Genomic DNA, 21,955 nt, shown 5'->3' with positions numbered 1-21,955 from the left:
GAACCAATGGCAAAAGGAAGACCTTTCTCTCTGTCTCTCTCTCTCACTATCCACTCTGCCTGTCAAAAAAAAAAAAAAAAAAAAGAATCACAGACAGCAGAGGAGGCTTGTCAGGCCAACGTGGCTCAGCGCCCGCCACACCAGTCGCCATAGGCTGGGCGTCGCGGGGCGAAGCAGGCGCGACGGGGAGGCCCACACGACCGAAAAGTCACTTTCCAATTACTCCCGGCCCTGCCAATCGGCTTCTTCATTTTTGGTTACCCAGCCTGCCCCTCTGGGGCCAAACCCGTTGTGGCGCCTCCCTGCCATGGCAACCGGCGAGCCACTTCCGCTGTGGCCTACGTCATTTCCGGCGCGCCGGCCTAGCCACATCCGGGGTCCGGCCACCAGAGCGGCGTTCTACTTGCGCGGAGTGTGAAGCTGTTTGGTTCGCTGGACCGCCTCCGAGACGTGAGCGAGGCCGGGCCGCGGGACGGGGGACTCGGGTCGGGGAAGGCGGGCCTCGGCCAAGCCCGGGTGGGATTCCATTTTGCCCGCAGCAATGTGGGAGCCCGGCGCGGGGCGGTCCCGGTGGCGATCACTTCGGGCCGCGGGGTTGGGAACCGGAGCCGCCTCCGCGAAGCTTAGAACGCAGGAGAGACAGAAGTTGGAGTTCTAGCTTCGGGTTGTGAGGCCGGCCAGCAGGGCGCCCCCAGGGCAAGTTGCTTTTAACGTCTTCGAACCTCATTTTACTTACCTTTCTGCATGGAGGCGTCGGCGGTACCTTTAAGAAGGGTCTTAACGTTGACCCCGGCCGGCTTGAGCGCCCGGTGAGGACCCCTACTCGCCGCTGCTCTTGGGAATATCGTGCCCCGTGCCCTCGGAAGCGGCGGCATTCTGTAATCCCACGTCTCTGGGACCCGCTCTCCGAGAACACGGGGACCCTCTGCTCCCCCACCTCCCCCGGCGTGCCTGCTGTCGGAGCTGCCCGTGGAAGCAGTGAGCTTCCTGTCCCTGCTTGGCGCTCCTGCTACACGCAGGCCACAGCCACCCTCACTGTGCGGCGCGACGTGCCTGGCGCTGTGCGACTGGCGGAGGTGGGATTTGAACTCGGGCTGCGGTCTTAGCAGGGCTGTCGTGATGGTGATGAACCTAACGATGGGACTTGGGGAGGAGCTGTGTGCGCGTTAAGCATCCTCCTAGGGAATCCTCCTTGCAAAGCACTGCTCAGGTGCTGCTCCTCCGCACGCGGAGGAGCCGCACCGGACCGGGCGCTTGTTGTTCCCTTTTTTTACAAGTCCTTTCTATAGTAAAGTAAGAATAAGTAAACAGCAAACTCCCAAAGCAAGAATGAGTAGAGAGAAATGAGAAAGAACGAAGTAACGAACTTCCCCGCGAACTCTCCAACGCACTCTCCAACCAACCCACACCACTATGCCGTCTCTCTCCTCCTATATAGTCCTCCTCCGCCAATCCCAACTCGGCTGCCCACACGCCGAGCACGCCGCTCTCCTCCAATCAGGAGCAGCTCCTGCAGCTTGTCAAGTTGGTGAAAGGCAGCTGGGTAGAAGCTGTTTACTTCTCTCCCAGCGCCATATTGTGGGAGAGCAGATGCATAGAATAAATCTTAATTCCAGTAACAGTATAGTCCGAATTGCTCCCCACACTCAGGGCCGCGACAGCTGTCGATTTCAAGTTTAGACAGCTCCACCTCCCAGAAGTGGGTTCCCTGTTCTGACCCACAGATACCTTACTGAGTTATGTAATCGTAATTCCTGCAGCCTTCCGGCTCGAAGGAAGAGATCCGTGTTTTGGAAGAGCAGGCGTCTCTGAGTCTTGTCAAGTGATGTTTCAGAAAGCATACTGGGAGGGGCGAGGGAGTCCCCCTGGGACGGCCAGGGGTGGAGCGATACCTCTTTCCCAAACAGTTACATTAAAAAATAGTGGCATCTGGGACCCCAGAAGAGGTCCGCCCAGTTTCTGAGGCAGTGATGCGTGGAAGGCCGGGAGGTGTGTTTGCATGTCCATGCGTGTATCCGTGCATGTGTACATGTGTGCCGTGTTTATGGCATTGGTGAGGGCAGGGAGTGACCTTGAGTCGCATGGCCCTGGAACTTGTCTCCTGTTTCACCCGTGTTAGGGCCGACCGCTTTCTAACCCACACCTCCAGTTTCTGCTTCATTGACTGGTAACACTGGTCCTGACGGACTTGGAATTTGGAGGAAGCTCTGGGGGCAGCGAGAATCTTCCTGCTGCCCCCAGGACCTAGCAGACGCCGTGCCCTTTCTGTCCCTTCAGTGACGGGCCATGTCGCTGTCCCACCTGTATCGGGATGGCGAAGGCCGTGTGGATGACGACGACGATGAGCGGGAGAACTTCGAGATCACCGACTGGGATCTGCAGAACGAGTTCAACCCCAACCGGCAGCGCCACTGGCAGACCAAGGAGGAGGCCACCTACGGAGTGTGGGCGGAGCACGACTCGGACGACGAGAGGCCCAGCTTCGGAGGCAAACGGTACTGCCTGGCCCCGGGCAGCTTGCCCTCGTCTCATGGAGGGGAGGGGTGGGGAGGGGACCCAACAGGTGGCCGCCTCTCCTGGCCTTCTGGAGGGAGTCCCTAGGCTGGGACAGCAGCTTCCTCCCGAGGCCGGAGTGCTGCTCGTTCACTGTTTCACCGGCAGTCCTGCTTCCAAGCAGTTCCTGTGGTCCAGGCCTTGTGCTGTGGACCCAGCGCTTGGCTTCCTGGAGTCTAGACTCCAGTGCATGGAGACAGGCCTGGACCACTGAACTCTGGGACCGGGATTAGGGTTATGGAGGAGAGCACAGAAGCCTGGAAGGGTGCTTGACGTCTTCCGGGGGCCAGGGAGGATGTTTCTGGACAAGTGACCCTAGGCTGCGGGGTGGTGGGAGAGGTGTGAGCACGCAGAGGCCCTTGGCGGGGGCTGCAGGAGACCCACACGGATCAGGAAGGTTTGGGGGCTGGAGCAGCGAGAGGAAGGGGAGCACGGTATGAGAAGGGTTGGGGGGGTTATATTTGAGAAGCCCCCTTCACGGGTGTGTGGGCTGCAGCTACTCGACCAGTGTGTGGCTGACGGGGCTGTCTCTGCACCCCTGCTGTGGCCCGCGGTCCCAGCCCATTGCGACATGGCCTTTTCACAGAGGAGGCTTCGGGGGCGGGGGTGGGGTTCAGCTCAGCCTCCTGGCATCGTAGGGAGGTCTCAGACTGGGTGGAGATGCGTCGGGATCAAGAATTCATCCTGCTGCAGTTAGAGCCCGCATGCGCTGCCTGCTTGCTTCTGGGGACTTCACAAGCCGGGTCTTGGGAGGAGAGGAACCATTCTCACCCCATCTTACAGGTCAAGGAACTGAAGCCAGGGGTCTCGTGCCGAGGCAGAAGCTGTGCTAGCTTTGCAAGCTGGACCTCTCTGACTGGAGGTCGGGCTCCTGGGCACTCAGATACTGCGTCTTTTAGGGAAAAGGTCCCTCGGTGCACACTGCCCCGGGGATGTTGAGTGACGCGGCTGGTCGTTTTGTAGGGCTCACCCCATTTTGTAGTATTGCCTGGGGTTTTCCTTGGATTTTTCTCCCCACTCTATTCCTTTAAGTAAACAATGGAAATAAATGAGCTTCAGGCTAACGGAGGAAGGGACCAGAGGTTAGCGGCCGGCTGTGAGTGCTGGTCGGAAGTAGTCGGGGCTCACGGAGCACAGCTCATTCACAGCTGTCCCAGGTGTTCTAGCTCAGGGCTCACAGAGCACAGCTCATTCACAGCTGTCCCGGGTTCTAGCTCAGGGCTCACGGAGCACAGCTCATTCACAGCTGTCCCGGGTGTTCTAGCTCAGGGCTCACGGAGCACAGCTCATTCACAGCTGTCCCGGGTGTTCTAGCTCAGGGCTCACGGAGCACAGCTCATTCACAGCTGTCCCGGGTGTTCTAGCTCAGGGCTCACGGAGCACAGCTCATTCACAGCTGTCCCGGGTGTTCTAGCTCAGGGCTCACGGAGCACAGCTCATTCACAGCTGTCCCGGGTGTTCTAGCTCAGGGCTCACGGAGCACAGCTCATTCACAGCTGTCCCGGGTGTTCTAGCTCAGGGCTCACGGAGCACAGCTCATTCACAGCTGTCCTGGGTGTTGTAGCTCGGGGCTCACGGAGCACAGCTCATTCACAGCTGTCCCGGGTGTTCTAGCTCAGGGCTCACGGAGCACAGCTCATTCACAGCTGTCCTGGGTGTTGTAGCTCGGGGCTCACGGAGCACAGCTCATTCACAGCTGTCCCGGGTGTCTAGCTCGGGGCTCATGGAGCACAGCTCATTCACAGCTGTCCCGGGTGTTGTAGCTCGGGGCTCACGGAGCACAGCTCATTCACAGCTGTCCCGGGTGTTGTAGCTCGGGGCTCACGGAGCACAGCTCATTCACAGCTGTCCCGGGTGTTCTAGGTCAGGGCTCACGGAGCACAGCTCATTCACAGCTGTCCCGGGTGTTGTAGCTCAGGGCTCACGGAGCACAGCTCATTCACAGCTGTCCTGGGTGTTCTAGCTCAGGGCTCACAGAGCACAGCTCATTCACAGCTGTCCCGGGTTCTAGCTCAGGGCTCACAGAGCACAGCTCATTCACAGCTGTCCCGGGTTTCTAGGTCAGGGCTCACAGAGCACAGCTCATTCACAGCTGTCCCGGGTGTTCTAGCTCAGGGCTCACGGAGCACAGCTCACTCACAGCTCTCTCCTATGCTTTCTTAGTTTTCATTCTCATATACACATAGTGGATATGAACTGCTTCTGAGCTTGATTAACATAGTTGTTAATATACTTTACATTCAGATAACCTTGGATTTCACTTATTATGACTTTATCAAAATTTCTACTCTTTTGATTTTGTCCTTAAAATTGTATTTGGAACAAATGCTTTTTGAGCTAAATTAATTTTTTAATGTAAAATGAAAATAGGATTAGTTTTTTACTTATAGAACAACCCTTAATTTTCTTTAATTTTTTTTTCTTTGCAAGGCAGAGATGCACAGAGAGAGCTGCCTTCCTCTACTTCACTCCCCAGTGCCTGTAATGACCAGGAGTTGGGCCAGGCACAGGCCAGCTGTGAGGACCTCACTCCGGTCTCCCGTGGGGTGAAAGGATAGGAACTCTGGTCACTGTTGCCTTCTAGGAGCTGCACTAGCAGGAAGGTGGAATCTGGAGCTGGGAGTGATCAGCAAACCCAGCTCTCCGGTGTGGGATGCAGCCATCTTAACCACTGACCAGACACCCACCCTGCATATTGGGAATTTATAATAGCTCTGTATTGGCATTGTGTACCCTTTAGTGATAGATCTGAATTGAACATGTCAGTTTAAAAAATGTTAAGTGTTAGGGCCGGCATTTATGGTACAGTGGGTTAAGCCGCTGCCTGCGACACCAGCATCCCATTTGGGTGCCAGTTCAACTCCTGGCTGCTGCACTTCTAATCCAGCTCCCTGCTAATGCGCTTGGGAAAGCAGCAGCAGATGGCCTAAGTACTTGGGTCCCGGCCACCCATGTGGGAGATACAGGTGAAACTCCTGGCTTCGGCTTGGCTGTTGGGGCCATCTAGGAAGGGAACCAGCAGATAGAAGATCTCTCCTCTGTGTCTCTTTCTCTGTAACTCTGCCTTTAAACAGATAAATAAATCCTTTCAAGCAGTGTTGATATTCTGATACATGAGGAGATTGAAAATATTCATGGAAAATGAATATTATAAAAATTATGCATACATTTCAGGGTTTGTGTGTGTGTGTGTGTGTGTGTGTGAAAATAAACTTTTCCCTGAATTCCCTCTTGCCATGAACTTTCTGAGGCAGACGTTTGCTCCTCAGATGTGTTCCGTGGGGGCCACCTCCTGGCGCAGGCCGGGGTCTGGGCAGGGCGGCTGTGGAGGAGCCTTCACCCCTGGTCTCGGTGTCTGCCCACAGCCCCCGGGACTACTCTGCGCCGGTCAACTTCATCAGCGCTGGGCTCAAGAAGGGGGCAGCGGAGGAGGCGGAGCTGGACGACTCTGAGGACGAAGAGAAGCCTGGAAAGCAGGAGGAGCTTCCGAAGGATCTGGGCCCCAAGAAGCTAAAGACGGTAGAGTCTCTGTCGCGGGGCTGGGCCGCGGTGGCCTCTCCTGGCAGGGGGACCTGGTCACGTGGGTTTCTGTGGCCGCAGGTGCGTGAGGCGTGGGCGCGCCGCGTCTCTGCATCCTGGCGCAGCGCAGACACCTGCCCCGGTGCCCTGTAACTGCCGGGCTGCTTTCCCAGGGCCAGGCTTCCTCGGACTTTGCCGCTTTCTCCTTCCTTTCCCTGCAGTCAAGCTCTGGCCTTTGTTCTCTGCAGGGGGGCAATTTTAAGCCCAGCCAGAAAGGCTTTGCAGGAGGAACCAAGTCGTTCATGGACTTCGGCAGCTGGGAAAGGCACACGAAAGGGATTGGGCAGAAGCTTCTTCAGAAGATGGGCTACGTGCCCGGCAGGGGCCTCGGGAAGAACGCACAAGGTACCGCGCCGCCCCAGCCCGCCCGCCGAGGCCGCGCCCTGTGGCGGGCACTGCTGTGTCTCGGCTCTCCTCGGCTCCGCCAGCACAGGGCGTGCTGCTCTCAGCGCCCTCTCCTTATCAAAACTCGCCCTAGACACAGCATGCGTCCTAGCAGGAGGAGAAGGGGTGCAGGGTGCAGACAGCCTTCTGTGTTGGCCTGACTCGTGTTTCTGAAAAGTGAATGGGTTGCCAGCATTGAAAAATCCGCCTAGAACCTTGGATTCTGCCTGAAGTGGTTTGCTGAGTCAGCCCTGAGACGCCCCACTGCAACACAGCCTGTAGCACAGGTTTGCAGCCCACCCCACTGCAACGCGGCCTGTAGCACAGGTGCGCAGCCCACCCCACTGCGACATAGTCTGTAGCACAGGTGCACAGCCCACCCCACTGTGACGCAGCCCCTGTCGCACGTTCGCATTTCCTGGGTTGCACAACCACCCTAGTAAGCAGTTGGATTCTTCCTGCAAGAACTTTTCCCCGGGCAGTGACCGAGGGTGTAATTAAGAGTGAAGCCTGTGGTTCCAATTCCAGTCTCTTTTTAGTAGTTGGCGTAAATCTGTGTTGTGTTGAGAACACGAGCATGAGTGAGGCAGGGCTGGTGACCGGGAGGAAGAGTGAGACTTCCCCAGCGCTAGGTGGGAAGCAGGGAGGGGAGCAGTTTTTGAAAAGTTGTAATCCTGTCTAAATCCTTTTATGAGAGAAACAACCTGCACGAGTATTTCTGGGGCTTCAGTGTGTTTCTGAAAAGCTCAGTGTGGGGACATCAGCTAAGAAGTGCAGCAGGGGCGGCGTCTTGTGCCGCATCTTGGGCTGCCGTTGTGGGGCAGGGGTAAGCCTCTGCTTGCAACACTGGCATCCCACGTGTCCTGGCTGCTCCACTTCCAGCCCAGCTCTCTGCCAATGTGCCTGGGAAAGCTGCAAAAGGTGACCCAAGTCCCTGGGCCCCTGCTGCCATCCACGTGCGAGACCCAGGTGGAGTTTCAGGCTCCTGGCCTTGGCCTGGCCCTGTCTTAGCCGTCGCAGCCAACTGGGGAGGAAGCCAGTGGATGGAAGATGTGTCATTCTCTGTCTTTCACATAAATAAACGCCACATCTCCATGAAGTGCACCTGTACTTCAGAGTCCGTGGGTACATGTTGTCTGAATCCCTGCACTTTGCCTGATGGAAGCTTCCAGAGGAGTGAAGCGGGGAATCGAGTGTGCCGGCGCTCTCTGTGATAAGTGATTTGTGCTTTCTCCCATCCACGGTGCAAGCCTCTGGTTGGGACATGAGTTACGTGAGGTCAGCAGGCTGTTGTGTGATCACATAAGTGCTGGACGTTTCCAATGGCCTGGGCCTGGGCAGGGCAGGGCTCTCCTTGCTGGGGACCGTGCTGCCTGTTGAGGGCAAGGCTGCTTGACATCCCCGAGTGGTTTATTCACATGAATTGCTGCCGTCTGAGCTCTCTGTCTTCTGACAATCGACAGGCATCATAAACCCCATCGAAGCCAAACAGAGGAAGGGCAAGGGAGCCGTGGGGGCCTACGGCTCGGAGCGGACCACGCAGTCCCTGCAGGACTTCCCCGTGGTGGACTCGGAAGAAGAAGCCGAGGAGGTGAGTGGAAGGCAGGCCTCGGTGTCCTGTGCCGTGGCGGGCGGCCGACTGCTCCTGCGTTCTGTCAGGCCTCGTGCTGTCCGGGCTGGGCTTCGAGCCCGTTGGATGGAGACACACAGTAAGCCAGCAGCTCCACGTGCTTAGGGATGCAGGCTGTGCTGGAGACGAGGAGGTGACAGGAGGGGCAGGGAAGGGGCGTGGCCCAAGTGTAAGGCACAGGCTGGGACGGAAGTGATCTCTGATCTCAGGAAGGAAGGAGTCCCACTGAGATGTGGCTCAGGGAGGGGTGGGGCGGGGGTTGGAGGCGTTTGGGTTTCACCCAGAGTGCAGGAGGAGCCACCTGCTGGCAGCTGTGCTGCTGACAGAAGGGGTGGGGCGGCTCTCCACAGAGAGCGGGAAGGCAGGCGCCGCAGGGGAGCGCCTCGCTCGTGTCGTCACCAGCCTCCTCGTGAGCAAGGACACGCTGGACAGTGTGGAAGTGACAGGTCTGAGTCGGGCTCTCAGGCTTCAGAGCTGACGGGCGTGCACGCCACGAGCCAGGTGCCAGGCTGTAGGGGGTGGTGGGGACTCGGGCACACAGCTGAGGACGTAACTTGTGGAAAGCCGCTGTTCGTGTTCGGCGCTAGGCACTTGTTGCCATGACAACACGAGCTTGGGATTGCCTGATCTGATTCCCCCAAAGCCAGCAGACGTCCAGATAGTGTCTGAGAAAATAAATTATGTGTGTAAACCAGTGTGAGAAAAGTGGAGGGACAGCCACACCGTCAACTTCTGAGGGCTGCGCCGTGCCATCCTCAGGCCGGCTTGCTTCCTCACTTCTCTTCAGATCTCCCTGCAGAGGGGTTTTATACACCCGAGTGTCAAGTGGATCCTCACCTTGAGACTTGTTTATCATTTTAATCAGAACCGAGGCTTGGGGTACTCCTGAAGTCCTTCCTGTTGCATTTCTGAGTTTCGCACGCGCTCAGTTTCACACCAGCAGAGCCTGCCCACAGTGATGCCCAGCGGGGTGGCCTTATCTCTGGATCTCCCAGCAGCACGGGGCTGCTGCCCCGCCTTCCGAGCCTCATTGTCTGTAAGAGGCTGGGTGGCTGCAGCGTCACAGCCTTGGTGTGGAGTTGGGGTGAACGTGAGAGGCTGCCCTGTGGTGTCAGTGGTCTTCGTCCCACAGGCTGTGGGAAGTGCTGTTTCCTGTGTGACCAGTGGTTTCCCTGGGGTTTAGGAGTTTCAGAAGGAGCTGAGCCAGTGGAGGAAAGACCCCAGCGGAAGCAAGAAGAAGCCCAAATACTCCTATAAGACGGTGGAAGAGCTGAAGGCCAAGGGCAGGGTCAGCAAGAAACTCAGTGCTCCCCAGAAGGAGATTTCGCAGGTCAAGGTACGGGGCTCCGGACATCGGGTTCAGGAACCACAGAAAGCAGTCCCACAGCCCAGAGGCCGCCCCTCACTGCCTATCCCTGAGCTTCCTGGGGGCTTCAGGGCCTCGTGCGTGGAGAGGGCAGCGCTCCTACTGTGGCCCATGACAGTGCCACGCTGCTCTCGTTACTCTAGGTTTAGTATGATCATCCAGTTACACTCCGTCAGTTGTTCCTCACGGCAAGGGGTGATGACCTTGGTCACATCCCCATCACAGCAGTGGTGACCCAGGTCACATCCTCGTCATACACAGTGGTGGTGACCTTGGTCACACTCCCATCACACACAGTGGTGGTGACCTTGGTCACACTCCCATCACACACAGTGGGGTGACCCAGGTCACGCCCCCGTCACACATAGTAGAGGTGACCCAGGTCACGCCCCCGTCACAGTGGTGGTGACCTTGGTCACGGCCCCATCACACACAGTGGTGGTGACCTTGGTCACGGCCCCCTCACACACAGTGGTGGTGACCTTGGTCACGGCCCCATCACACACAGTGGTGGTCACCCACGTCATGCCCCCATCACATACAGCGGTGGTGACCCAGGTCACGCCCCCAACACACAGTGGTGGTGACCCAGGTCATGCCCCCAACACACAGTGGTGGTCACCCACGTCATGCCCCCATCACATAAAGCGGTGGTGACCCAGGTCACACCCCCAACACACAGAGGTGGTGACCCAGGTCACGCCCCCGTCACACCCAGTGCTTCCCCAGGGTGTGCATTAGCTGGAAGCTAGAATTAGAATCAGAACCTGGACTTGAACTCAGACACTCTAGGAGATGAGGGTGTCCCAGGTAGCAGTTGAACCGCCGCAGGGAGTTCCTGACCTAACGTGAGCAGGTGCTAGCTCCTTACCGCACGTCCCTGTCCATGTTTCTCGATGCTTCCATGCGCACGAGTGTGTTTCAGCAGAGTGAGATGTTTTACTGCCTGCTGCCATCAGGGCCTGGTGTGTACACAGTACAGCCTCTGCTTTTCCAGTCAGATCACTTTTGCATCACTGGTCCTCAGTTCCCATTGAAGTTTCCTCAGCTTTCCCAAGAATCCTCTGTCCAGCTTGTTCTAAGGGATGCAGCCTAAACCGCTTGCTGCGTCGTTTGTTTTGTCCCTGAGTCTCCTCAGTCTAGTACTGCGCGGACCCCACTTTATCAAACACTGCCCGCTGCGGCTCTGCCGAGTGGCGTGGCTCTCACTCTCGGCCAGGCTTAGCCACCTGCTGACCCACGCCCCTCTGCCTCCCCCCGTTCCCCCAGGTCATAGACATGACGGGCCGGGAGCAGAAGGTCTACTACAGCTACAGCCAGATCAGCCACAAGCACAGCGTGCCCGACGAGGGGCTGCCCCTGCAGGCCCAGCCGCCGCCCGTGCCGGGCAAGGAGGCCAAGGCCCCCGGCTTCGCGCTGCCCGAGCTGGAGCACAACCTGCAGCTGCTGATCGAGCTCACGGAGCAGGAGATCATCCAGAACGACCGGCAGCTGCAGTACGAGCGGGACATGGTGGTGAACCTGTCGCACGAGCTCGACAAGATGGCCGAGGTGCTGGAGCACGAGGAGCGCGCCATCGCCAACCTCAGCAAGGTGCTGGAGCTGGTGGAGCAGTGCGCACGGCGCCTGCAGCCGGCCTGCAGCAACCCGCTCACGCTGGACGAGTGCGCCCGCGTCTTCCAGACCCTGCAGGACAAGTACTACGAGGAGTACAGGATGTCCGACCGCGTGGACCTCGCCGTGGCCATCGTCTACCCGCTCATGAAGGACTACTTCAAGGACTGGGACCCCCTCAAGGTGAGTCGCCGTGGAGCCCAGCCTTGCCCGCCCTCGCCCTCGTCGGGGGAGGCTGGGCCGAGGGCCCGGGGCTGCTTGGCCCTGCCCCTCAGCTGCTCCTTCCTCCTAGGACTGCACGTACGGAACCGAGATCATCTCCAAGTGGAAAAGCCTCCTGGAGAATGACCAGCTCCTGTCCCACGGCGGGCAGGACCTCTCGGCGGACGCCTTCCACAGGTACTGCGGGCGGGGCTCGGCCCTCCTGCTGCTGGCCCCTGGACCCAGGGCCCGGGGCGGGGGGGGGGGGGCAGGACCTCTCAGGAGAAGCCTTCCACAGGTACTGCGGGTGGGGCTCCACGCTCCTGCTGCTGGCCCCTGGGCCCGGGGGAGGCCCAGGAGCATCGACGGATTCAGCTGGCTTTGGGTCAACGCGTGTGCCAGGTGCTGGGCACACTCAGGAGCAGCCCCCGTCTGCAGTACAGTGCACAGGGCAGAGGACAGATGGGAAAGTGCAGACATAGGGTGCTTACTGTTCACAGTGACGGAGAGGAGCAGGGGCCAGCCCCTCCCCCAGAGAGGCGACATTTAAGCTGTGACCCGGAGACAGACGTCAGCTGTGGGGGGACTCTGGGGGGAAAGTGGCCTGCAGGGGCCCTGTGGTCCTGAAGCTGCCCTGCCTGGCGGCGAACATCCCCGAGGACATGAGCAGGTGCAGACAGCCAGAGCACGCCCAGAGGCGGGCCCGGCTGACCAGCGCGGTTTCCTGGGGCTAACGGCTTTCCCTGCTGGGTCTTCTCCCTTCTCTTGGGGGCGGGCGGTGACGAGTGTCCTGAGCACTTCACCGCCCGCCCCTGCCTCTCCCCACAGGTTGATATGGGAGGTCTGGATGCCTTTTGTCCGAAACATCGTCAACCAGTGGCAGCCGCGGAACTGTGACCCGATGGTGGACTTCCTGGACAGCTGGGTGCACATCATCCCCGCGTGGGTCCTGGACAACATCCTGGACCAGCTCATCTTCCCCAAGCTGCAGAAGGAGGTGGGCCCTCGCCGGTGCCCAGGGGGCTGGCCAGCATTTCTGCTCGTTACCTCGGCACCACGGGGACGTCTGGACTGAGCAGGCCCTGCCGGCGTGGCTGTCGTCCCGTGCTGTCAGCCCCGCCCTCTTCTCCGCTTTGCCCCCACACCCCCTGCCCCGGGGCAGTGCTTTCTGCCCATTCTGCACAGTTAGAACTGTGCCATTGTCAGATTTATCACAGATGCATGGCCGTGTTTGGGTCAGCGTCTGTGGGGAAACAGAGTTGCCCATGAGACCATGTCCTCCATCCACATGCAGAAGGCTTTGGCCCTTGGCCAGGAGAGTGCCAGGCCTCCTCCCCCAGGACCAGCGCTTGCCTTTAAGTCCGCCGGGTGTCAGACAGCCGCCCCACACTCTCTGAAGCGCGTCTCCCCACTCATCCGCAGGTGGAGAACTGGAACCCACTGACGGACACCGTCCCCATCCACTCCTGGATCCACCCGTGGCTGCCGCTCATGCAGGCCCGGCTGGAGCCGCTCTATTCGCCCATCCGCAGCAAGCTGTCCAGCGCGCTGCAGAAGTGGCACCCCAGCGACTCCTCCGCCAAGCTCATCCTGCAGCCCTGGAAGGACGTCTTCACCCCCGGCTCCTGGGAGGCCTTCATGGTCAAGAACATAGTGCCCAAGCTGGGTGAGGACACGGGCCACACGCCTTCTCTGTGTATCCGGTGGCTTTGCTGCCCTGGCCTCTGAGTGCGTGGAAATGCGTAGCACATGTAATTTCTCGCTGTGAGAACCGTGCCGTGTGTGCAGGGGCCGAACGTAACCTCGCGGGGTCCTCTGCCGTGTCTGCAGGGGCGGTGCTGGACTCGGGGTGCCCTGTGCACTTCCCGAGCACTGGCCTTGGCTGGGCTGTCGGTGTTCTCAAGCTTTTGTGGGATTTCATGCTAAATATGAGTTTGTTCTGGGTTAGAGAAGAAGATGCCTTTTAAGAATTGTTACATCAAGGCTTCAAAGTGATCTTTGGGAACGGTCGGCCGGGCAGCTTGGCGGGGATTCACCGTGGCTGCTGCGGCCTCGCAGGAGCCGAGCCCCCTCCGAGCCAGGCTGTCTCTTGCAGGAATGTGTCTGGGCGAGTTGGTCATCAACCCCCACCAGCAGCACATGGATGCCTTCTACTGGGTGATCGACTGGGAGGGCATGATCTCCGTCTCCAGCCTCGTGGGGCTCCTCGAGAAGCACTTCTTCCCCAAGTGGCTGCAGGTGTGTGCTCGGGCCGGGGCCGGCGCTTCCTTTCCATGCAGGCCTGGCTGAGGGCACCATGGGCTGAGTCGTGGCTGCTGCTCTCAGCAGCTCCGTGGGGACTGTGGCCCCCCAGGGGGATGGACATGGTGGCCAGGACACGGAGCTGCCAGTTTGACTTCCCCAGCCACACTCTCACGTTCCAGGCTGTTCGGCTCCCACAGCTCACAGGGCCAGGATCCCATCAGAACCAGCGGCCCGCTTGGTAATTCTGCCCCATTCGTTTGCCTCTGTGGATCTAAGTTTCCTGTTTGTTCTCGGCAGGTGCTGTGCTCCTGGCTCAGTAACAGCCCAAATTACGAGGAGATCACCAAGTGGTACCTGGGCTGGAAGTCCATGTTCTCAGACCAGGTGCTGGCGCATCCGTCCGTCAAGGACAAATTCAACGAAGCCCTTGACATCATGAACAGGGCAGTGTCCTCGAACGTTGGTAAGCGAAGGCTCCTGGCCCCGTGCAGGTTTCTGAGCGCACAGATGGCGCACACCTGGTGTTCTGGTCCCGTAGGCTGCCTGAACCCCAGGTCACTGTTCCCTCCTGCAGACACTGCCCACCCCCACCGAGACCAGGAGGGGCGTCTCCCTGAATGGAGACGAGCAGGACCAGGACCATGTGGGTCTGACTCAGGGCGGTGTAAGCCCCTGACAGGCCCTCTCTCCCAGCCAGTCCTGGGCAGGGCCTGGGACAGACAGGCTGACGCTTGGTGGGAGCTTCACTTCGTCTCAGTCCCATGGTCATTACTGGTAACAGTAGACTACTTGATTGGTTACAGTGGGGCTTCGGTGAGCTCAAGTTTGTGCAGGGTGCTCAGCAGGGGGTAGGAGTCAGTGTGGCTTTGGCATCTGGCAGAGCTCCCTGGTTCTAGGTCGGTCCTGTGTTAGATTCCAGGTGAAGGAGGTGTGCAGGCCCACATTTAGGAGCTGACATCTCAAAGCCAGCTCACCAACTCCCAGCAGTGTACTGGGACACGAGTCTGTTTCACACATACGCTCAGTGAGGCCAGAGCTGTGCAGGGTCGCCCAGCTCGAGGGTGGCAGCTGGGCCTGCCGTGTCTTTACCTCTAGCTTATTACATGCAGACACGTGGAGCTGTAGGTTACGTAAATACACTGTTTAATGAGGCAGCCACGCGTCCACACTTCTTGCGCCTCCCCAGGCCGCCAAGGGCTGTGTCCATTTCCGTGCTCTCCAGGAACTTCCCCAGATGCCCTGCCCATGTTCCCAGGACTGCTCCCTGTCGGTGCCCCCCCCCAGCACTTGGCATTGTGGTCCCGCCTTACCCCCTAAACACCCATGTCTCTGCTGCCCCAGCACATGTGACATTCTCCCAAGGCAGAGCCCTGCAGGAGAGGGTTGAAGTGGGCCAGGGTTTTCAGGGTCTTGGACGGTGGTGCATGTTTGGCAGTGCAGAATGGAAACTACAAAGGAAGATGGGAATGGGTTCCCGGCTAATGACTGCCAAGGTTTCCAGCCCTGAAAGGCTAAAGCCCATTTTTACTCAGGACAGCCCATAATCTCTGGTTCTTTGATATTGGCAAACAGTCTTACATGACGACGGCCAGCTGTCTGTAAACCGCTGCCCCCAGCCCCAAGCTGCGTATCTCCTCTGTGAGGGTGCTTCAGTGCCCTTGTGAGTCACAGGCGCTGTGGCACCCCGAGGCCAGGGTGTCAGGTCCTGACCGCCTTCCCCTCCCCACAGGCGCCTACATGCAGCCAGGCGCACGGGAGAACATCGCCTACCTCACCCACACGGAGCGGAGGAAGGACTTCCAGTACGAGGCCATGCAGGAGCGCCGTGAGGCCGAGAACATGGCCCAGCGGGGCATCGGCGCGGCTGCCAGCTCGGTGCCCATGAACTTTAAGGACCTCATCGAGACCAAGGCCGAGGAGCACAACATCGTCTTCATGCCCGTCATCGGGAAGCGGCACGAGGGGAAGCAGCTCTACACCTTCGGCCGCATCGTGATCTACATCGACCGCGGGGTGGTCTTCGTGCAGGGCGAGAAGACCTGGGTGCCCACCTCACTGCAGAGCCTGATCGACATGGCCAAGTAGGCGGCGTGCAGGCATCAGCGGCAGTGGAGTGCTCCAGGAAGGGTGCCTTCCGTAGTCACTGGAGACGCTGCACACTGTGCCAGGCTCCAGGACAGAAGACACAGCCACGCTGCCTCACATGTGCCTCACCTGCTCTCGAACGCCATGCGTCCTCGAAATCGGACGGCCCTGTGGAGGCGCTTCCTGGGCTGCCAAGAAAGGGGCCCTCGGCCTGCCCTTCACAGCGGCCAGCCCTGTGGTCCCTGGCAGCGTGTGCCTCCGCTCACACCGCGTGCCTGCCAGGGAGCTCAGCTCAGGGGCTGCGGGCTCTTCCGTCTCTCCTTCCTGATGATCTCCAGGTCCTCGCAGTCCTGATACTCGGGTTCTTCCCGGAACGTCCAGACCTCCGTGGAGAGCTGCTGTAGCTTCTGCACAGGGAACCAGTGGACAGCAGTGTCGTTAAAGGTGTCCACGTACTGGGCCGTCTGGGCGAACTCCAGCTCCTCCAGTCCCTTCAGGACCTGGGCAAACATTGGAACACACAAACTGAATGGTCACGGTCACGCCCCACTGCTCTGGCTTCCATTCCATTTTAAGTCTTACGAAACAAGGAATCTGATTGGAATGTTTTTGTGCAATGAATGGGGAAACCCCTAGGCCAGTGGACGTGCTGGACGGTGCCCCTGAGGGGCAGGGATGGTCAGCAGAACCCCCGGATGAGGGAGGGAGCTGCCAGCACGGTGACAGCAGTGACATGTCACTCCCTTGTCTGTGTTCAGACAGATACCTTCGCAATGTAGGAGTAGCTCTTCTGCAGGGTCCTTGTCAACAACCTGCAAATAAAGGAGCCCTGATTACCAGGTGGAAGAGTGGTCCTGTTTGACATCAGACACGGGACACTGGATGCCTTCAGTGTAGTAAGACGTTAGAGAACCACTGGGGACGTGAGAGAGGCCAACCAGCGAGCCCTGTGTCCTGCCCGCCTCGCTGAGACGGGAGTGACTCGGACACAGGGTGTGGGGCCCTAGGCAGCAGCGGCTACCTTCCCCCGTCTTTAGAAACACTTGTGTGCATAAGGGCAGGGAGGTGATACTGGTTAGAGCCTGCTGACCTCTCTGGATGGCCTCCTCCCCAGGCCCCTGCGGAGAAGCATGCCTGAGTGGGGAACGCACACGGAGAAGCAGGCCGCTGGGGGCTGTCTGGGGGGATGCAGGTGTCGCCCTGGGCCCGGCCTTGGGCTCACCTTTCCTGCAGCCCCGTGAAGCTGTTGCCGATGATGAGCATCTTGGAAAGCGCGTCCACAGACCAGTTCCTCCACAAGAGGTTGTTGTACAAGGCCGTCCCACAGTGCACCATGTAGAAGAGGGTGGGCTCGCCAGCAACACTCCGCTTTCCTTCCTGGGCACAGCAGCGGCAGGTGTGAACAGCACGCGGGGGAGAGGAGGGACAGAAGACACCCACTGCCCAGGGCTGTGATCTCTACACGGACCTCAGAGGCGTGTGGAGATCCCACAGTTGGGTAAGGCAGTCGTGGTCCCCACGTATGGCATTTGGAATCCTGCCCACTTCGTCATTGCAGAGCCCCGTCAAAGTGCGGCCCCTTCAGCTGTCCCCCGGGGGGCAGTCACCCCCTCCCAAGAATCACGGGTCTGCAGGCAAACCCCTGGGCAGGGAACAGCAGGCTCTTTTCTGGTAGGCACCTGCCTGCCCCTGGCCGCCTCTCTCCCTGGCAGCTTTGCTTAGATTAGACTGCCAGGGGCGGAGCCAGCGCTGGCTCTGCCCAAGGGGCGCACAGGCCTGATCCTGCAGCCTGGGCAGATCCCTGGCGGGCCTGCAGATCCCAGCTCAGACCAGGACCCCTGCCGCAGCTCCGGGGACGCGGTGCCACTTGACTGACATCCATCATCTGTGGTTAACAGGCCACATGCTCTGATGGGACCATGGGGCCCCTGAAGACAGGGACTGAGTTTCTCTTGGTCTCCCAGAAGTTCCCTGTCTGGCACAGAGCAAGCACAGGCAAAGCTGACCTGAGCGAAGCTACAGACTTTTTGGAGCTGGCCACTACCGGGGAGTGGGGCCTCTCTCGGCTGGACCTCATCGCATGGTCGCTTACTCAGCAGTCTGATGAAGGTTGGGAACGTCCTATAGTCCCCAAATAACACAAAACAAAATGCACAGGTGTGTTTGAAGCGGCTGCAGCCCTGTGCTTGTGAGCTGCAGGGTTCAAACAGCAAATCCCAGCTATCTGGGGGACGCAGGGGCTTTGTCCACATCACGGCCGGGAGCTGTGGGTGCTCCAGTCCAGGGGGAAAGCCTGTCCCATCCCTTTTGTTCCTGACTGGACCAGGGTCACACTGTGTGTGTGAAATTCACGTTTTCCTGATGAGCCCAACACACGCCAACACGGAGGTATTGGACGAGCCACAGAGCACAGCACGGGGAAGGGCAGGCAAGCAGTGGCGAGGAGTGTCCACCATTTCCAAGCCAGCCCCTCCACGGGCAGAGCCAGGGTCCAGCGTGGTCAGCGTTTGCCTGGCCCTCCCCTTCCACTTCCCGGAAACACGCACCTCGTTCTCGCTCAGAACAGCCACACCGAGGCGGTTCAGAACTGCAATTTCAAGTGGGCTGAACAGAGGGTCATACACCCAGCAGTGACTTCTGGGGATCTGAAAGGGAAGACGACTAGTTCAGTGCAAGCGTCTGTGCGCGCTCAGGGTGAGACCAGGGGCGTGAGGGTGAGGATGAATCCGAAACTTTACCTGGCACTTTTCCAGGAGGAGGAGCAAAAACGCTAGCTGGTTTCTCGCTACGACACACGTGGCAAAGCTGCCGAGGCCGTAGCACACACACTTGAGCTGGCAGGCTCCAGGGGCCACCGCGTCTGCCGGCGCAGAGCCAGGGGCCACGGCTGACTCAGCCAGATGCAGCCTTCCCAGGGCTCCAGAGAGAGACCCCACCGGGGCCTCCAGTTGCTCCCGATGTTTTGTAAGACACCTGTTGACAGTGTCTGGAAGAGCAGCCCCAGATGGGGTCAGAGGGCGTGCGCAAGTCACCCCACACCCAAGTCCCGAGACCCCGTGAGAAAGGGAACATGAGGTCAGGGGCCTCCACTCTGCTGGCCTCACGGCCGCATGTCCTGGGCCGTGCCGCCACACCCACCACAAACAGAAGGGCTCCCACGGCCTCAAACCCAAAGAAGGCTTCCAGCTAAACAAAACAGGCTTCCATCTGAACTTGAATGGGAAGCCACTCTGATGTAGGGTAAAGGTGGGCCCTCAGTGAAACACCTGCTTTTTATTACAACAAACAATGGAGGAGAGCTCTCAAAATCACTATGAACGGGAGTGGGAGGGACTGGTGCAGCACAGTGGGTAAGCTGCTGCCTGCAATGTTTCAAGCGCGGGTTCCAGTCCTGGCTGCTCCACTTCCGATCCAGCTCCCTGGTAACGCACCTAGGAAAGCAGCGGAGGATGGCCGAGTCCTCGGGCCCCTGCACCCACATGGGAGACAGGGATGGAGTTCCAGGCTCCTGACTTTGGCCTGGCCCAATCCTGCCTGTTGCAGCCATTTGGGGAGTGAACCAGCAATACCCCTTTTTCTTTCTCTCTAACTCTCCCTTTCAAGTAAACAAAGACCTTTAAAAAAAAAAAAAAGGAATAGGAGTATTTAATTATAAAAAGCTCAAAGAAAAGGCTACTGTCTGCCTTTTTCACACTGGTCATTAATTTAGTTGAAAAATCGCATGCCATACAAAAAGGCCACTTATCAGATCAGCAGACAGATTGTTAAGTAAGACACCCACTCCTGCTAGAAACTGATCCACGAAGGAATTGGCTCTTGAGGTCCTTGCTACCAAAAGCTTTCTGGAGAAGCTGACAATGGAGAGCACGCTGGCTACCACCTCTCACTGAATTCTGGTGCCAGGAATATATCCTAAAGTCACCCTCTATTTGGTAAACACCTTACACGGAAGGTGTTCATTGTGAAGTTAGGTGTAATGATCAAGGATAAAGGCAAAACGTAAACATTCACCAATGAAGATAGCTATGGTCTAGTCACTCCCTGTATAACTACAAGGCCACACAGTCGGGAGAGACTAGAACTGTCTACAGCTGTAACATCGAGGACACAGAGCAGAGGGATGTTAAGGTTCAGTAACGATGACACTAAGGTCTCCTGCTAGGCAGCAGGCAGCACAGTTTTAAGCACTAGACAGGCACTTAGTTCTCAGAATGGCACTGCAGGATATGCATGTTATCCCCTATGTCACAGGTAAGGAAGTGGGTGTCAGCTGTGAGGCGGCAGGCAGAACTGGAACCCGGCACCTACACCATTCTGGGAAGCAAAATGCCTCTCGGGGGAATCGGAGTCCTCCCTTGTTCCCTTTCAGGGCTCTCCCCAGTCCTCCGGCCCTCCCCACGGCAGGGGGGACTCACCTAGTGCTGAACTCCAGAAGTCCGAGAGGAGCAGGTCTCCCCTGCGGAGAGAAAAACTGCGGTGGTCTCCCAGCCTTTACAAGGCTCACCTCCCCGACCGTGCCAGGCCCCCCAAGCCCAGCAAGCTACAAACAGAGTCGGTGAACACGCCAGAGCCAGAGCACATGCTGCTGGGCTCAGGGAGGCCTCCTGGACAGCGACCCTGATCACCAGGGTCAGGTCTCGGCCTGTTCCGTATCCTTGGTCCCCAGCGCACACAGGGATGCAGCTCAGTGGACGGCTGCGGGCTCAGACTCGGCTCTCAGAGCCATAACTGCCTCAGCGCTGAAATGGGGGGGAGAATCCCATCTAGCACAAGGGTTGGGGGGAGGGGAGGTTAAACGGTCACCACTCGGCGTGAGGCCACAGTGCAAAGCGGCAGAGTCCAAGACACCAACGCCAAGCACCTGGGCTTGCTTTCTAGTCAACTGCTTTCCAAACTGCCGGAGCAAAACAACATCAACGGTGGACTTAAAGGGAATGGGATTTGGACGGACGGACACGCCTCAAGCCAGGGACAGTATTTAGTAGGCCGGAAGGCCATAGGGAACAGAAGGGAAGAGTAAAAATCTGCCCGAAGGCTGCCCCCACATCCCCCACGGAGGGCAAAGGAGCGCTCTGGTCAGCCCGTCCAGTGCCAGGCCCCTCTGTCCTCGCGGTGGGTCGACCACACCACACTCAGGGGCGCCAGGAGAAGCAGGGAGCTCCTGGGAGATGATGTGGACGTTGGGGAAAGAGGTCCAAGGTCAAGGGTTAGGAGAAGCGACTTCAGAGTTCTCCAAGCCCCCCCTTCCCCAAATACACAGACACTCTCACAGGCACCCTCCAACATCTTAGTCCTGCTGTTTCTTTCTCAGGCCGCCACCTGCTATTCAGAGGTAACTTCTGGGTCCCCACTGCCTCTCGCCCCTGATTCCAGAGGAGAGGAGCACACAGAAGCAGCCTATTTGCTCTCCTTTCTGATGGCCCTTCAGAGGCTGAGATGCAGAAAGGCTAACTAGAGCTGCAAGACTGCAAACAAAAGTAGTAACCCTAAACAACAGGGGCCCACGCCCTGGGGTAGCACATAAAGCCACCACCTGCAGTGCGGACTTCCCATATGGACGCCGGTTCGAGTCCCAGCTGCTCCACTTTCGATCCAGCTCCCTGCTAATGCAGCCAGGAAAGCAGAAGAAGATGGCCCAAATGCCTGGACCTCCACACTCGCGTGAGAGACCCAGAAGAAGCTCCTGGCTGCCCCCTGGCAGGGCCCTGGCCATTGTGGCCATTTGGGGAATGAACCAGCGGGTGGAAGACCTCTATTTCTCCCTCTCCACAAGAAAGCTCACAGGCCCCCCAAATAATCCTAGGTGACTGCTATTTGTACCCCAGGCTCACAAAGCAGACGGCAGAGGCGCGGGGTCTACCACCTGCCCAAGTCCAAGCCATCGCACCCACAGCACCAGGAATGGCCGTCTTTGCTGAGCGCGTACTCCGCCCCGGCCCCGCCACGCCACGCGCTCCGTGCCCCGGGGGAACCCCGCCCCCCAGCACCGCTTACAGGGCGCGCAGTGCGGCCCTGCTTTACGGAGAGGAAGACGGAGGTGCGGCGGTGCCCCCGCACGCGGGGATCATCAGAACCAGGGCCGGCCTCCCACTCACTCAGCCTCCCGGAGGCGACGAAGCACGACTCCAGGGTCTGCCTCGAGCCCCGCCTCGGGACTCCCGGCCGCCGCCGCCGCCACCGCCCGTGCCCGCGGTCGCCGCGCGCCTGAGCGCCTCCTCCGCGGAGCCGCAGTCTCCCACTCGTCCACCGCCGCCATGAACCTGTGACGCCATCGCGGCGCGGCGCGGCGGCCCGTGCGT

General features: G+C 58.9%; 2 protein-coding genes across 5 annotated transcripts; one reads left to right on the top strand and one right to left on the bottom strand.

Moving 5' to 3' along the window:
* The first annotated feature begins 314 nt into the window (after nt 1–314).
* Nucleotides 315–16,502, top strand: TFIP11 (tuftelin interacting protein 11). 4 transcript variants are annotated; one of them, XM_070065681.2, is made up of 13 exons: nt 315–450; nt 2,278–2,495; nt 5,919–6,072; nt 6,321–6,477; nt 7,980–8,107; nt 9,330–9,482; nt 10,782–11,309; nt 11,419–11,525; nt 12,156–12,324; nt 12,750–12,993; nt 13,423–13,565; nt 13,869–14,034; nt 15,301–16,502. In XM_070065681.2, exons 2-13 carry the CDS (start codon nt 2,287–2,289, stop codon nt 15,654–15,656), a joined length of 2,514 nt encoding a protein of 837 aa, XP_069921782.1. In that variant the 5' UTR covers nt 315–450; nt 2,278–2,286; the 3' UTR covers nt 15,657–16,502.
* Nucleotides 14,698–21,941, bottom strand: SRRD (SRR1 domain containing). The gene is made up of 7 exons (XM_008274612.5): nt 21,752–21,941; nt 20,072–20,112; nt 18,395–18,642; nt 18,203–18,301; nt 16,879–17,033; nt 16,423–16,468; nt 14,698–16,156 (listed from the first exon to the last, which is right to left on the bottom strand). Exons 1-7 carry the CDS (start codon nt 21,910–21,912, stop codon nt 15,944–15,946), a joined length of 963 nt encoding a protein of 320 aa, XP_008272834.4. The 5' UTR covers nt 21,913–21,941; the 3' UTR covers nt 14,698–15,943.
* Between the last annotated feature and the right edge of the window lie 14 nt (nt 21,942–21,955).

This window comes from Oryctolagus cuniculus, chromosome 21, assembly GCF_051225735.1.
Source record: "Oryctolagus cuniculus isolate XC-2025 breed Fujian yellow rabbit chromosome 21, ASM5122573v1, whole genome shotgun sequence".
NCBI classification, from domain to species: Eukaryota; Metazoa; Chordata; class Mammalia; order Lagomorpha; family Leporidae; genus Oryctolagus; species Oryctolagus cuniculus.
The sequence above is the reverse complement of the archived record's forward strand: the minus strand, read 5'-3'. Positions and strand labels throughout refer to the sequence as shown.